The 14,905-nt window shown below is 39.5% G+C and overlaps 1 protein-coding gene across 1 annotated transcript; it reads right to left on the bottom strand.

Annotated features, from left to right (window-relative positions):
* Positions 1–2,038: 2,038 nt before the first annotated feature.
* LOC108616206 (kelch-like protein 6) lies at positions 2,039–3,446 on the bottom strand. Its single transcript, XM_018011296.2, has 2 exons — positions 3,286–3,446; positions 2,039–3,227 (listed from the first exon to the last, which is right to left on the bottom strand). Exons 1-2 carry the CDS (start codon positions 3,345–3,347, stop codon positions 2,066–2,068), a joined length of 1,224 nt encoding a protein of 407 aa, XP_017866785.1. The 5' UTR covers positions 3,348–3,446; the 3' UTR covers positions 2,039–2,065.
* Between the last annotated feature and the right edge of the window lie 11,459 nt (positions 3,447–14,905).

The following is a 14,905-nucleotide window of genomic DNA, read 5'->3' as shown; positions in this document are numbered from 1 at the left end:
GGCGAGGCAGGCGAAAACTTTTTGACAACGCTTGTTTGACAACTGAAACAATGGTTGGAAACTTTTCGTGGCATGCGAAATGCCAGCTGATAGTTTATCCCATCGGATGCCGTGGGCAGCTCCACAAGCATAGTTATGCCATTCTGCGAGCAGTGAGTAATGGCGCCTCAAAACGCACTCGCCGCAGAACATGAAAAGTAAAGCCGCTTTTGTTTGTCGCAGTTAGCTAGAGTTTTCGCATACGTGTGTGTGTGTGTGCGAGTGGGTGGGGCAGTGCGTGTGGCAGTGCGTGTGGGGAGATTCCAATTAAAGAGAGCCAACAACCACAATAGGATTATCGCATTTGTTGTCGGTAATAGATGACAATAAGCAGCCAAATTGAATTCGCTTTTGTGAAGTTAGCTCGCATAGCTGAGAGCCTGCTATTGAATAGGGTATTAAACAGTTGGCTCGTTTACTAAATTTGGGCTGCAGCAGTCGTAGCAGCCTTTGTACTGCATTTTATCGTTAATTTTCATTACTTTTCCTAACAAAGTGCTCAAGTCTGATTGTCAGAGACGCCTCCTGCAGTCGTTCATTATTGCTCCTTTGCTTGCCCACTTTTAATTGCATTCATCAATCATTATGTGCGGCATCAAAGGCGTATCTTTTTGCAACTTTATGCGCAGCTAAATCTCTGATTGTCCCCGAAAGTAAGTAAAAAATAAATTTAAAAATCCTTGATTATTTGCCAGCGATTGTTCAGGCATTGATTTATCGTTGTCGGCTTAACTGCAGACAATTAAATAATATGAAATAAAACCGAAATGGTATGCGTTACATATGTGTATGGGGTTTCTTTGAGCCGCAGCATAAAACAATCAATGAATGGAAATATGCATTTATTATGAACTTTATCGTCGTAAACGTATTTTATAAAATTCAACCAGTGGCAATTGACCGTATTGCTTTTACGTGATTTATACGCCTTAAGTTATTGAATTGCGTATGCAAATACACAGGCTAATAAAAATAAAAAATAAAATTAAAATTAAAAAATAAATAAATATATTAAGCAAGGGCTTTTTAATATTTTATTTAAATTATTTATAGAATATTACTATATATATATTAATATTTCATTTAATACAATATTTCAGCAGTTGATTAAGTACCCAGAGTAGATACTCAGAATACCGACTGATATAATTTTTTATTATTTATTTATTTTTTAATATTTTGCGTCAATATTTGCTTCTAGATTAACATATGTCACGAGAATGAATACCACAAAATTAGTTGTTTATTAGGAAATACAAATATTTTACTCTTTCATATAGTATATAAAAAACTTGTTGAGAACTGAATTGAAAGCAATGCAAATAAAACTTGAAGTATTTAATAATTCTCAAATTTGTGTGAGAACATGTGCACAAAAGTTGTTCAATACCCTGTCATCATTAAAAGTTGCTTCACAAGCATATTGACTTGATGTATGAATGAATGAATGAAACAGGCATTGAGCATTGCATTTGCTAGGCATATAGAATAACTTACCTGAAGCACTTGAGAGAGTAGGATGAATGAATAGAACAGTGGCAATGCTTACGTTGGTTGAAATACTCGGGTGTAGGGTATCAGTTGATCGAGCAGACCTTAGCTTAGGTGTCTCTTTTTGACTGCTGCTTGTTATTGCTGTTTATTTATTTGAATTTTTTCGTGTTTTTGATTACCGTTAGCAAACACCGGAATATGAGTGTAGTGCGAGTGTTTAACAAACGTAAACACACGAGCACCAATTTCCGCACATGCCACACACACACACGCACAGACACATCGAGGTCGCTACACTTAGTTCATAAACGTTGACAATTAATATAGCAAATGGCGGCCATTGAGCCAATTAGAAATGCGCAAATGGGCATGTAAAGCTGAAGTTGGAAATGCAGCTAAAGCGGCTGCTCAGTCCGCATGGAATTAATTGTAGCAATTACATGGTGCCCCAGGGTGTTGACACGCACCGCCCACACAAAGCAAACAGCCAACAAATCGATTAGTGAGTGAAACGATAAAATGTTTATCAAATTCAAATCTCTAAAAGAGTTTTGCAATTTTTAATGGTTTCCTGGCAGCAGGGCGCAAAGTTCGATGGCTTGAAAAGCCGTAAGGTATCAAAATGCAGATTTTTAGCCTTGATGATCTGCATCATATAGATATTAAAAACATTATAGTCCAGGTACGTCCAATTGGGACAATTATAGAGATGATGATGACTGGCACAACGATCGATGATCCATTCACGCTGATGTTCGGTGTTCAATTCAAGCGGCTTCTGCAATGGAGAGTCGGAGTGAACGAAGTGCTGGGTCACCGAGTAGGACAGGCCCGCATCGAGAGTGTCCTGGATTACGGGTTCCTCGAGGATCTCCGCTAGCTCGGGCATTTTTTGCTTGGTCTTCAGCGAGAGTATATACCAGGCTGGCATCAAATTGAATCTTACGGCCTGCATTAGGAATAGCTTGTGTTTTTTGCGTTCCTCCCAGTCGTACATCATCCAGCGTAGGGCGCTCATAAGTACCTCCATCTCGGAGTTAACAGCGAGGACACTGGTTGTCAGCATTGCATAGACCTGTTCAGCCGTCAGGTTCAGGTACTCCGTGGTCGTCACAGCTGTCAGAAAGAATCGATTCACCCGAGTCAGCATCAGGGCTTGCAACATCTCAGTCGGATAAGGAATGGCCTTTATATATAGATTGAAGGCATGGCCCTCGCTAAAATTCTTGGTATTTTCGAAATAACCCCACAGCCTATCTATGAATTTGGGCATTTTCAGAAAGCGTGCTGTTCGGTACATATCTAATAGCCAATCGACTCTTAGCCTAAAGGCTTTCCCCTTAAGTATCCACTCATAGAGTTTTTCGAAGGCCAACACCGTCACCTCTGGCTCGTCGATAACGATCGTGTGCGTTGAGGTAAACAGCCTAAAGTATTCCGACGCCACCTGCAGCACGGTCAAGTGGCAGTCAAAGGTGGTACCATGCACCACCACCTGGACGTCGGTGCGAATGCGATTCTGCACAATGTTGGCCAGGCCAGCTTTCAGTTTAGCTTGATTGCATATCAGATGGCATTTAAAAGAGTCGTCCAGGAGGGTTTTCCTGTCCGAAACTGAGAATGGCGCATACTCAACGTCAGCGAGTGGGGACTCTTTGCAGCATTCAAGAATATTCATCAGGACGCTTGGGTTTCTGTGAATAAGTGTGGTTAGGTTTGAAGAGTTTCGTGTTTTGTGCCAAGTCTACGTACATATCTTTAGTCATCAGATTTCGTTGCTCCAGAATCGCATTCTTCATCTTCAGCTTGTCCATTTTATCACATAGAATTTTTTTGCTATTTGATTTAGTTCATTTGCTACACAGAATAAAAATCAATGCTCACTTAGAAATTGTATAGATTGTTTCAAAGTAGCCCAGGTGTTGCTGGCGTCTTAACACAACATTTGTACTATTAACAGCTTTATTTGCGGCTGGCAAATAGAGCCGGGCTAACTACACTTTGACTGCACTTGGAGAGCCTCTGCCGCAACTACAGGACTTCAAATCTCTCGTTCGTTATTCGTTTTTAGTGCCAGCCTCTGTGTCAGCTCAAGGGCTTAGTTTGAATGGAAGTCGGAGCGATTATCTGTGCAGGCAGCCCCATGTGCTGGCCGCCCCATCTCATATCGGGCTAACCACAAATTCCAGTCATTACAGGCAATGACTGTAGACGGAGGCTGGCCAGGATTTTGTGTGGCAACAACAAGCAGAGCAGCTAACCAGTTTACCAGTTTACCAGCTGCTAGATGGCCAGTTGGTCAGTCGACCGCTCAGGTGAAGGCTAAGCGGGCATCGAGGTATTGCAAAATTGAGCTTAAGTCGCAATTAAGCAATTGCCCAACTATCGAGTATGTTCTTATTGGGCCAGGCCAGGCATGCTCGGATAACAGCTCTCTGTTTTCAATAAAGCTGCGCCTTACTCATCCTCCTGCATAACTATGACAGCCAGAGGAGCGGCAGCAGTCTCTGCCATAAATAGCGAGCGCCAAGCCCCGCCCCTGCCCTTCCTGATTTGAAAGCATTGCACTGCATTTACGGGCCGTGGCTTTTTAGTCCAGTAACAAGCAGCTCTATACAATATTTAAAGCACAAATGCTGCACAATGTTGGCCAAAGTAATCTCAAGCTCTGCAGCAGCAGCAGCAGCAGCAACAGCAAAGCATCGACGACGACTCGCAAGTGCCACAACTTGCGGCAGTCCGCAGAAAGCAAATGGAGCATTGCGAGCAAAATAAAAGCAAACAACAATTTTTTGTAATGCTTGGCAATGGCCAACTTCGGGGCTATTCGCAAGCGTTAAGGCAACTTTGCGGCGATTTTTTCTTTAAGTGGAAAACTTATGCCTTTGCCATCGCGCGAATGCGTTGCCTGCAACGAAGCTGAAAAAGTGCCCAGCCGGCAGCGTGAAAGTGGCTCAAATATACCAAATAGCAGTTGACTGACTGGGCTCCGATAGCGCCTCGCTTGCCCTAAAGCACAAATTCATGACTTGATTTTTAACGTTTTCCAATGGCTTGGCTCGAAGTTTGTTATAGATTATGCAAGATTTAATTGAAACCGAAACTCAAATTTCAATTGAATTTTGGCATTAATGCTGCTGCTGCTGCAGCGCCATAAAGCCGATACGATTGTCGACTCAACGCTCTACGTTCGGGCCAATGAATATCAAATTACCATAAACAATACAATTGAATGAGCAGCAAAAATATAAACATAAACCTCGTGCACACACAGCTGAACTGCTATGGCAATAGACACATGTCTGCTAGCACACACACACACACACGCATGCAGACTCCCACAAGCGCATGTTGGCGCGACATCAAAATGCTAATAATCAGCGTTATGTTTGCCCGTTTCGATATCGCTCATACGACGCTTGGTCCCGCGCTAATCCCAGCACGCAGCATCAATAAGTCAAACACGTCAATCGCAAGCACTGCCAGAAAAAAATGTCGACAACAACAACAAGAACAACAGCAAAAGAAAAGAAAAACAATAATACAACAACGAGAACACTGCACAGCAAACAACGCGAGCAACAACAATGGGACAACAACATCAAGAGCCACGATGCTGAGTCAAGCAAGGACAAAGACGAAATTTATTGTTGCTCAATGTCGCATTTATCATCACTTTATGCTACTTAATCGAGTCGTCGGCGTGCGTTTTTCTATGCCCTGTTTCCGTTTCGTTTCCAAAAATGTTTCATTGTTTACTTTTGCCTCATACTGTTTGTGTGTGTGTGAGTGTGTGTGAGTGTGTGTGTGGGTGTGTGTCAAGCACACGCTTATTGTTTTTTTCCAGCTCACACTCACACGCACTCTCACACCCACATGGACGCACGCACACAGGGAAAGCAGAACACGCACGTGCTTAAGTATTTTTCAGCGTCTTTTTATGCTTTATGGCGCCATTGAATTCTTCGTTTGCTTTCTTATTAAAATATAATTTATATGTGTAGTCGCAGCAAGGACAAGGACAAAGCAATACCCAGAGCCGAGGCATCAATTGTTTAATGGAAAACAGAATCAACAATAACAGCAAAAAGATATATGTCATCAGTTGCCAGTTGGAACTTAGCTCCTCTCCGTACAAGCTGAGCTCAATTGACGTTTATTTTCTTATTTATGTCCACGACAAAGGAAAATATTTGGTTCATGAAAGTCAGAAACGGCCTGCTCCTACAGCTCCCTGCCAGCTGGATAAATGTCACCTCTCATCTGATTATTTTTATTAAAATGTATTTTTTTTCTTCTTCATTCAATTCAATTTGAAATAAAGTATAAAAAACCAGTTAAGTGCTGGAAGCAGATTTTTATATTTTGAAGAATTTTCCGAAATGGTTGTCATGTAGCCTTAAGCTTTAATTATCCAACTATTGTAGATATAATATTGAATCAGAATTAAAAATATATAAGAACTTAGCCTGAAATTTTTTATTCTTATTATTTTTAAATTCATTTGATTTGCTTTTTTCACAATGTGCAGTTGATTTTATTGTCCCACAAATAAATGACACTCCCAAATTTAATTCCAATTTTGTTAATAACAAGTAAGATAGCTCTAGTCAGCGGCTCCGACTAAGAGATACCCTGAACGTCGGCTGATCTGGGTTCTTTAATATACTTAGCTTTTCTCAATGCATCGATACATAAGAGACGCGTGAAAGTTGTTGCAAGCTTTGAGATATAAATCTAAAAAAAAAAATAAATAAATAAATAAATAAAAAAAAATGTTAATAAACACAAAAATGTATATAAAATAAAATGAGAGAGAAAAAAATTATTACAAGCATATATTTAAATATAAGAATTCAGCAAGGAATCTGCAGTGGTAACTGAATTTCGATTTTCATTATAATAAAATGGAAATATTTATTAATTATAATTATAGGCTAACTTCTGCCTGTTACATACATTTTGACAATGCTGATATACCCCAAATTATTTATTCAAACTGGGTTCAGGGTATACAAATAAATGTGCGAGTGCGTGCAACTGTCAGCAGCAATTGAATTCGCATGTGTACAAAATAAGATTTTGCGGTTAATTGTAAAAATGCATTCAGTCAGATTTATTAAATTTTTGTATTTAATGAATATGATTGGAAATTCCATTTCTTTATTTGCGTTGCTCATTAAAAAATGTTCAAAAATAATAGTTTAATTTTTGCATACAAGTAAATACTATCAGCAAAAAACTAGTATTACATTTTAAATAGTTTGCTGTCGGTTAAGTAACATAGGAAATTAAGGAAATAAGACCTCATGATTGGTGACATATTTTAGTTGAAATATTCCTCACAGTCCTCGTCAAAGTAATAATTGCAAATAAATTTTTAAAATACATTGATGATATACTAAATCAGCTTGACGATATGAAAAGCCTATTAATTAAATTACACAAAATTGTGTTATACTTGTAAATAAAGCCTTTCAAAAGCCTATTAGGCAAGGTTCATGTTGTATCAAATCGCTTTTAAATATTTTCAGTCAGCATTCACAATTGAACTAAGGAAACTATTTTTTGCTTTCTCTCTGCTTTAATTTTCATTGTGAGCTGTTACCCATTCATTATCAACGAATAATTGGCTTACTTTTTCAGTTTGCAAACTTGTTTCCTAAAAGTTTTTCTTTGAGTATTATTTATTCCTGTATAAAGAAAACTATATTCAAAGTATGCCGTAATATATAGGAATTATAATGTAATGAACTGCCTTTGGGGCCACAAATAACGAAACGTGGTATTTCTTTTTAAGCAAAATCGTTGCATAGGATTTTGTCTATATTAATGGTAATTGAGACAGTGTCAATCACATGCCATAAATAAAATGGAGCAGAACTTTTTTAATTAAATGCAAGGGCAAAGTTGTAAGCGTGTGAATCTGTTTGTTAATCAACACTTTGAGCGGAAATAGACAAAGTTGTAATAGGTTTATTAATCGTCCAGAAATTTGCTCAACAGGGTTGCTTCAAAGATTGTCATAATTTCTAATGAGGCCAAAGTCCACAAGCAGCAGATTTCGAGTGTCCATCAATAATACAAACATGGCCCAAATCGCTACAGCTACAGCTGGTAAGCCAGTTGGTCATTGTCGGGCTTTAAGCCAAAGGCCAAGTTAAAGTATTGAGCGATGGTTGTCATGGTGCTTTGTTCATGGTGCTTTGACTGGCTCAGCGGCCAGCCAGCTAATTAATGTGCAAAGTGTCAATTAATCAATCAGTCGATCGATCAATCCTAGCATCCAACTTTGATGAAGTCAATGAAAACGCAGTGCCAACGATTACCGACCAAATCCTCTAGTTAAAGGCGAGCCAGCTTTGTGTTAGTATATGTGCGATTCTCTGTGTATGTGTGTGTGTGGGCGTGTAGACGTCTACTGGTATTGGCTGCGTAAGCTCAAAGAGCTGTCGAAACAGGCAGCTGCAAATAACTGGCGACAAAGCCGCTCACAGAGTGCATAAACAATGCGTAAAGAGTAAAGCGAAAAAATAAATACGATAACAAAGGAAATCAAATAATAAAAGCGAGGATTCCAAAGAGCAGCAGCAAATGTGTCAACATCGGGTTTGCCTTGCCCAAAGAACTTTTAATTTATATTTACACAAGAAAGAAACTATTTTAAAAATGATTTAAAAAGGTCAAAGAGTTAAAAAATAAATAAAACAAAATTGAAATTAAATATGAAGCATGACTAAGCAATTATTAGATTTGATGAATTTCTGATAATAAATTCTTGAATTCTATTTCTATTTCTATTTATGAATTTTAAATATGGGAATTCCGCAACTCCACTTTTATTTATGAATTTTTATTTTCGGTGCTCCTGAATTCTATTTCGAGCCATGCATTGCAAATGGGGATGCGCAGTTATGTGAGGATCTTCAAAGTTGAGTAAACATTTATCCACAAGGACAAACATTTAGTCAAAACCTGAATAAGGTATTTTTATTTTATTTTTATTTTTATTTATTTTTTTTTTTTCTTATTTGTGTAGGGTATTAATAGAAAAAGGGCGGCAACCCACTGGCCGTTGCGTGGCAACATCTAAGAGCTACGGATATGCGTAATAAAAATGTTTATCTAATACTAATAGGCGCAGCAGCTGGGGAGACAGGCGAGCGGATTGTGTCCTGTGAGGCTAACAGGATACGGCAGGTGCCAGCCAATTATGGGCAAATTATGTATACGTGTCAAGTGCTTAAGGATGGGCTCGACTTTCAATCATTTCCACTTGCTATTTAATTGATTGTGTTGCTGCTCAGGGCTTAGGCTTTAGAGACGTCCCTTGAAATCGTATCGGATGGCTGATTATCGAATTGTCAAAAGTTGCCACGGCTACCTCGAGCTTTGGCCTCTGCAATTCGAATGAGCTGCAAATTGCAGTCGGCCAACAAACAGTGTAACAATTGTATTCTTAAAGCCATTGCCAATTCCAGAGGTGCCACGATTAATTGCGGCACATAAATTTGCCTCGACGACTGTTGCTCAGCGTTTTTGCTGTGCGTGGCCTTGATTTATGCCTGACAGACAATTTGGCACTTCAGGTGGGATCGCTACGTGCGAGTTGGTTACACTCAAGCTCTGGTGTAATTTGACAAATTTTTATGTGCATCCATTTGGCTTTCGCAGACGCAATTGTTCCGAGATGATGATGATGATGATGATGATGATGATGGCATTACCAGTCGTGGGCACTTAACGCAAATGGGTTAAACTCTGCACTGTAATCCATTTGGCATTGCAATCCAGGTCTGATCGCAGTGCAGTCAGCAACAACAACAACAATTGGCTGGGTAATTAAAGCCCTTGCTTCGGCTTTCAGCACTTGGCTCATTTACCGTTGACATGAATTAGGCGTTTTACGGTCAACATTCGCGTACTTGAAGCAATTGAGAGATTTGTATTTGTATTGAGTAATAGGGCAGTGCAGCCGCCTCAGCAGCATCCGCTCTCGCCTTTCCCCATTCGGTTCTCGGCTTTCGCCTTTATCCATTGCGCAAGCGCGCTCTCTAGCCACTCGTGCCTACTCGGCTTTTGATGTGGCACTGTGGGTTAGCAACATGTTGATGCCACTTGGTTCGATGTGGGTTACAGCAATTTCTGTTAAGTGTGTCGATTTCAGTGCATGTCTTCTCCTGCCTGTCTGTGTGTGTTTGTGTGTGTGTGTGTTTGTGTGTGTGTGGCAGCCGCAAATTAAACGAATTGTGGGTCAGCGCTGGCAACATTTGTTGCTGCCAGCCAGATCGAGCTCTGGCAAACGAATGAATTGCCAAATGCCTGTGGTCAGCGGCTCCTCCACTAACGGTGAACAGCCCGTCAGTTGGTGTACTAAAACGTTAGGTAAGCTTACGTTGCGGTTACCAAGCCTCATGCTATTCCTCTCCATCTCAGGCAGATATTTATTATTTACTATATTTAGTCAATATTTTTACGGGGTAGTCGGATCATGTTACTCGTGCCATATGAATAAGTATGAGAGGATTTTTTAATAATAAATTAAAATAATAATTATAATAAAAAATAATCCAAATAATAATAATAATAATCAAAATAATCTTAATAACTTTTTATGTAATTTTTATATTTATATGGGAATCCGATCTATTTCCTCTATTTAATCCCAGCTCTGCTGGATTGTGTTATGACCTAACGAAATTCAATATATTACTGATTCCATAAGTTTGACCTGTATTACCTATACATATGTACTATTTTATATATAAATAGATATATAAATTTAATTAATAAAGTTGCCTAGCAGATCCTTGACCCATAAATAAATATTTCATTATAAAAAAAAAAGAAAACAAAAAACATAATGCTTTACAACTGTTTTATTTTTACACACTTTAAGCGACACTGCATACATATCAATTACGACACACATGTGTGGATGAGGTCCATTTGATATGCATTTTTTATGCCATTCCATGTACGAATTGGCCGAACGTTTTGTTGACGAAACTTATCAACAATTCAATTTCAATAAAAACTCCTGACTCTGCGACGGAACGTAACTCATTCTTCTGTTCAATGCATTTTTTACCACATAAAGTTTGACTCTCTGCGTGTGTGTGTGTGTGTGCGTTGGTGTGTGGTGCGTATGTTGAGCTTTGGTGTTTGAAATATACCATCTGCCTCATGGCTTCAAACTCATCCATCACATGCAGGCAGCTACGCGCGTTTCAGCCTGTCAGCGTTTGCCAATGCAATCATTTTTATTGTACGTGTGTGTGTGTTCGTGTGTGTGTGGCATAGAACGCATAACCACACCAGTTAACTAATATACGAAGCGGCGACTCCACTATTTTTCCCCCAACCAACACATGCACACGGACTACAGACAATAACAATGAATGTGTGCGTGTGTTTGTCCTGGGGAGTGTCAATGGCAGTGCGCATAGTTTAGACCCGTGAATCAGCACAATACGAACGTAATTTACGGTCCGATCAAAAAATGCAGTTTTTAATAGCCTTTAGCATTTATCAGCCAAAGCCGAAACTCTAAAGAATTTTTGCCTCGATGTTGTAATTCGACGAACCAAACAAACGTTTGCATATTGAATTTGACATGTTTCGCAGCTGGCTTTGGCAACATAAGTGCGACTTGCTTGTGTCATCTTAACGGAATTTCAATGGGCCATCACTGTTGAGTCTTAGACTGGTCAACAGCTTTTACAACAACAGCAATGATTAAATTGTGTGTTTGCATGTGCTTAAATTTTGCCATTATTATAACAATCTCTCGAACAATCACAGACCCTTCAGCGTGCACAATGGGGGGAAAGAGTTGAGTCCGTTAGTCAAGTGGGTCAGCACTTGGACCACACTTCTGCCTGTCCCGCACAGATAGCTCGACGTACTCGTGTTCCGATGGCTTCCGATCCTTAAAGCTATCGATTTGTCGTCCGTTTAAAGCGTTTGCTTCCACTGAAATCAGCCAGCCGAGGCGTGCTGACAATAACTGGGCGTTGGCTGTTCAATATTGCACATTCGTTTGATTTGCAATGTAAAATATAACTTTTTTTCTTCACTCACACACACACAGTCGCACACGCACGCATGCATGCCCGTTTTACCGCTGCATTTAATTCGCATAAAGCAACAACGAAACAACGAATTGCGCCCGAAAGTATGCTACACTCAATTGGTTTTAATTGGCACAAACAACGTGTTGCATCGCTGCGATAATTGCAATATTCGGTTGGTCTGCAGCTGGCGCTGTAAATATTTAACTGAATATTTAACACATAAATGCCGTCTAAGCCCCAACAATATTGTAAATAAATAAAATCGCGAACGGAGTTTATATCCATGTTTGCATTGAAGTTCATTTCGCAGCTATTATCAATGAATTTATGTGCATAAAATTACAAATTATTTCGTAGGGATTCATTATTCATTATTTAATTGCCTCATTGTTTTGCCTGCTTGCTATATGGTTATGGCTTTGGCAGTTGCAGTGGCAGCGAAGGATCGCTGAAACATTCCATCAAGCATAATGTCTCCTTCTGCTCTCTATTTAGTTTGTGTAGCCTTTGAGCTGCAAAATTAAATAGAAAAGCAAAGTGCGCCGCTGGCATATATTTTTTTTTTTTTTTTAAGTTTTACAATTTCATTTTTTCTTCTTGGTATTTTTTTTGGCAGCAAACAAGCCATGGCGGGCCCAGCTTCCGCTTTTGCCTGTCAGTGGCATGTGTGGTACGGGGGCGTGGCAAGCGCGCCTCCAGTGGCCGTATGGCATGTGCAAAAGTAAAAACGAAGTTGCGCAAAACTTTTTAATATGCTTGCGAAATTTTATCAAAACTACAAAATTGCAGCAAAGTGCCAAGTGCCTTCTGAACGGCAGCGACAGCGACAGCGACAGCGAATGCCACTGCCAGCGCCAGCGCCAGTGCCAGAGCCAGAGCCAGGGCAGCTGCAACTGGAACTGGAACTGCGGCTGTTACCATGAGACAGCAAAGGGCGCAACTGAGCTAACGGAGTTGGCCAAACAAAACACAGTCAAGCGAAACCTTCAACTCAATTTGGCAATCGCATTTCTTGCTCTACTTCCGCCTATTCAACTTGACTCGATTTGTGTGTCGACGGCCGAAAGTACACGTGCATGTGTGTGTGTGTGTGTGTGTGTGTCCACCGCCCATCTGTCGCTGGCTTTATGTGTGTTTAAGTGGCAATGCAAATGGCAACATTTTGGCGAGCACTTCACTCTTTGCCACTGACAGCTACACGACATTTCTTTTTTCTGTGTGATTTTTTCCCCTTTTTTTTATTGGCCTTTTCTGTGCTAAATTTAATTGCAATGAAAATTTCCATCCACTTGCAACTTGTGAAAGTTCACTGACAATCGCGCTTCGGGGCATGCAGCAAAGCGTTGTCGGGCTCAACGGGTCTTACTCTGACTAAAAGTTGAACGAGTGTGTGTGTGTGTGTGTGTGTGTGTGTGTGTGGAGGGGTGGCTGGGTGTAACTGCATGAGATGGTGTCTCTGATTAATTGGCCAAAATTAATTTTACATTTTAATGTCAAATAAAAAACTTGCGCTAGTTAGTGAAAGTTGACAGCAAAAGTGCTTTCCACTTAAGCGAATTAAATGAGTATGCTGGGACATAAAGCAATTGCCACGAAATGGATTCAAGCTGGAGCAATAGACAACTCGCTGGAACTTGCCGCTGCTTGCAGCTGATCCATTTGGGAAATCGAGTTAAGCCGACAAGTGTAGGGTATATATGCATACACAATCTAACGGAATATTATGCTAAGAGATGACTCTCATTTGTGTGGCAACTGCTCTTGACTTAACCACTCTAACTGGCAGACACTGAAGGTGGCACTCCATGCTCCGGTCCTGGCTGCTAAAAGGAAAAACCCTTTTTCTTAACCATCCAACTTCGAATATGGTTTATTAGTAACAAACTTAGAGAGCATATTTATAATATTTCTATATTTTACTTATATCAAATGAAAATTGAACGATTAGAGAGCTAAATATATTCAAATATTCCTAAGGTATGATTTTAACCTTACGTCACTTTTCATTCTAGTGAATATAAAATATTTTGATAATGACCACACCAATATCACCCACAAACACTACCTCGACTTGACATTAAATTCTACAAGTCCATTCTGCAATAATACAGAAATAACAGAAATAACGCCTTATCCTAAAATAATGTCATTCCCTACAAACATTTTACAATAAAGTATTCCAAAATCTTGACCCCATTCAAATCCTATCCCAACCAACAGCAAAAAATGTAAATTTTATCCTTAAATTCTTCAGTCGAAGGCCATAGCAGCCAGCACTCTATAATTAAGTTAGATATATAACTATACATCATAAGTTAACTGTACATAAATAAATAAATAAATAAATTTTGATAAGGGATCAAGTAACTCTTTTCAAAGTATTATAAAAAAAAAAATAATAATAATAATAATAATTATAAATTGAAGACACAGTCGATCTAGATTAGATTAGATGCATCTGAATATGCGAGAAAACTTATAAATATCTCCTTCGGTATGGCTCTCTTTACCGTTGTTTTTGCTTTTGATTCGATGTATTGCTGTTATTCGCCTTGTTTTACCTACGTTTGTTGCCTGATAATCAGTGACTTTTGTTGTGCACTCAATGGCTAAATAAGCTTCTTTTTGTCTATTGAAAATTTGGTGTGCGATAACTGAAATTGGAGTTTGAGCCTTTACAAACAACTGACTACGATTTCAGCCCGACTGACACTTGTCATTCAATGGCGAATTCTCCTTTGCTTCCGAACTGCAATGCATTTATGTTTGTGAAAGTGAGTCGCTCGCCTGAATGCGCAGCTCTACACATACATATGCAGGCACTAGACTCAAATGTCATAATTTGGTTACCTATAATTATGCAGACAGACGACTGACCACCCATCTGTCGCCTAGCACGACGCGATAAGGTCATGAGGTGACCTAATTAAACTGCGGCTGTACCGTCATTTAATCTATAGGTATATACTGCTGAGGCAGTCCTTAAACGACAACTGCAAATCTCAGATTTAAGGAAGTAGCTACTGTAATATGCATGAGACGCAGTTTCAAGTGAGTCGCATATATAATGCGCACATATAATATGTCTATATCAACTAATTTAATATCTATAAGATTTAATATTAAAGTCAGTTTATGCTCAGTGTTCAATCGAATCAAATGTCACATGTGGCACGTGTAATTATATAGACAAATGGCTGACCATCCAATTATGAAGTATACGCTCCATAGCCTTGCGCTGCCCTCGAAGGCCACTGGGGCACTAAATTAACTCTGCTGCTGCTGCCACTTTGAGC

Source organism: Drosophila arizonae, chromosome 2, assembly GCF_054131065.1.
Source record: "Drosophila arizonae isolate 15081-1271.41 chromosome 2, UAZ_ARI_1.0, whole genome shotgun sequence".
NCBI lineage: Eukaryota > Metazoa > Arthropoda > Insecta > Diptera > Drosophilidae > Drosophila > Drosophila arizonae.
This window is presented reverse-complemented; position numbering and strand designations above follow the sequence as displayed.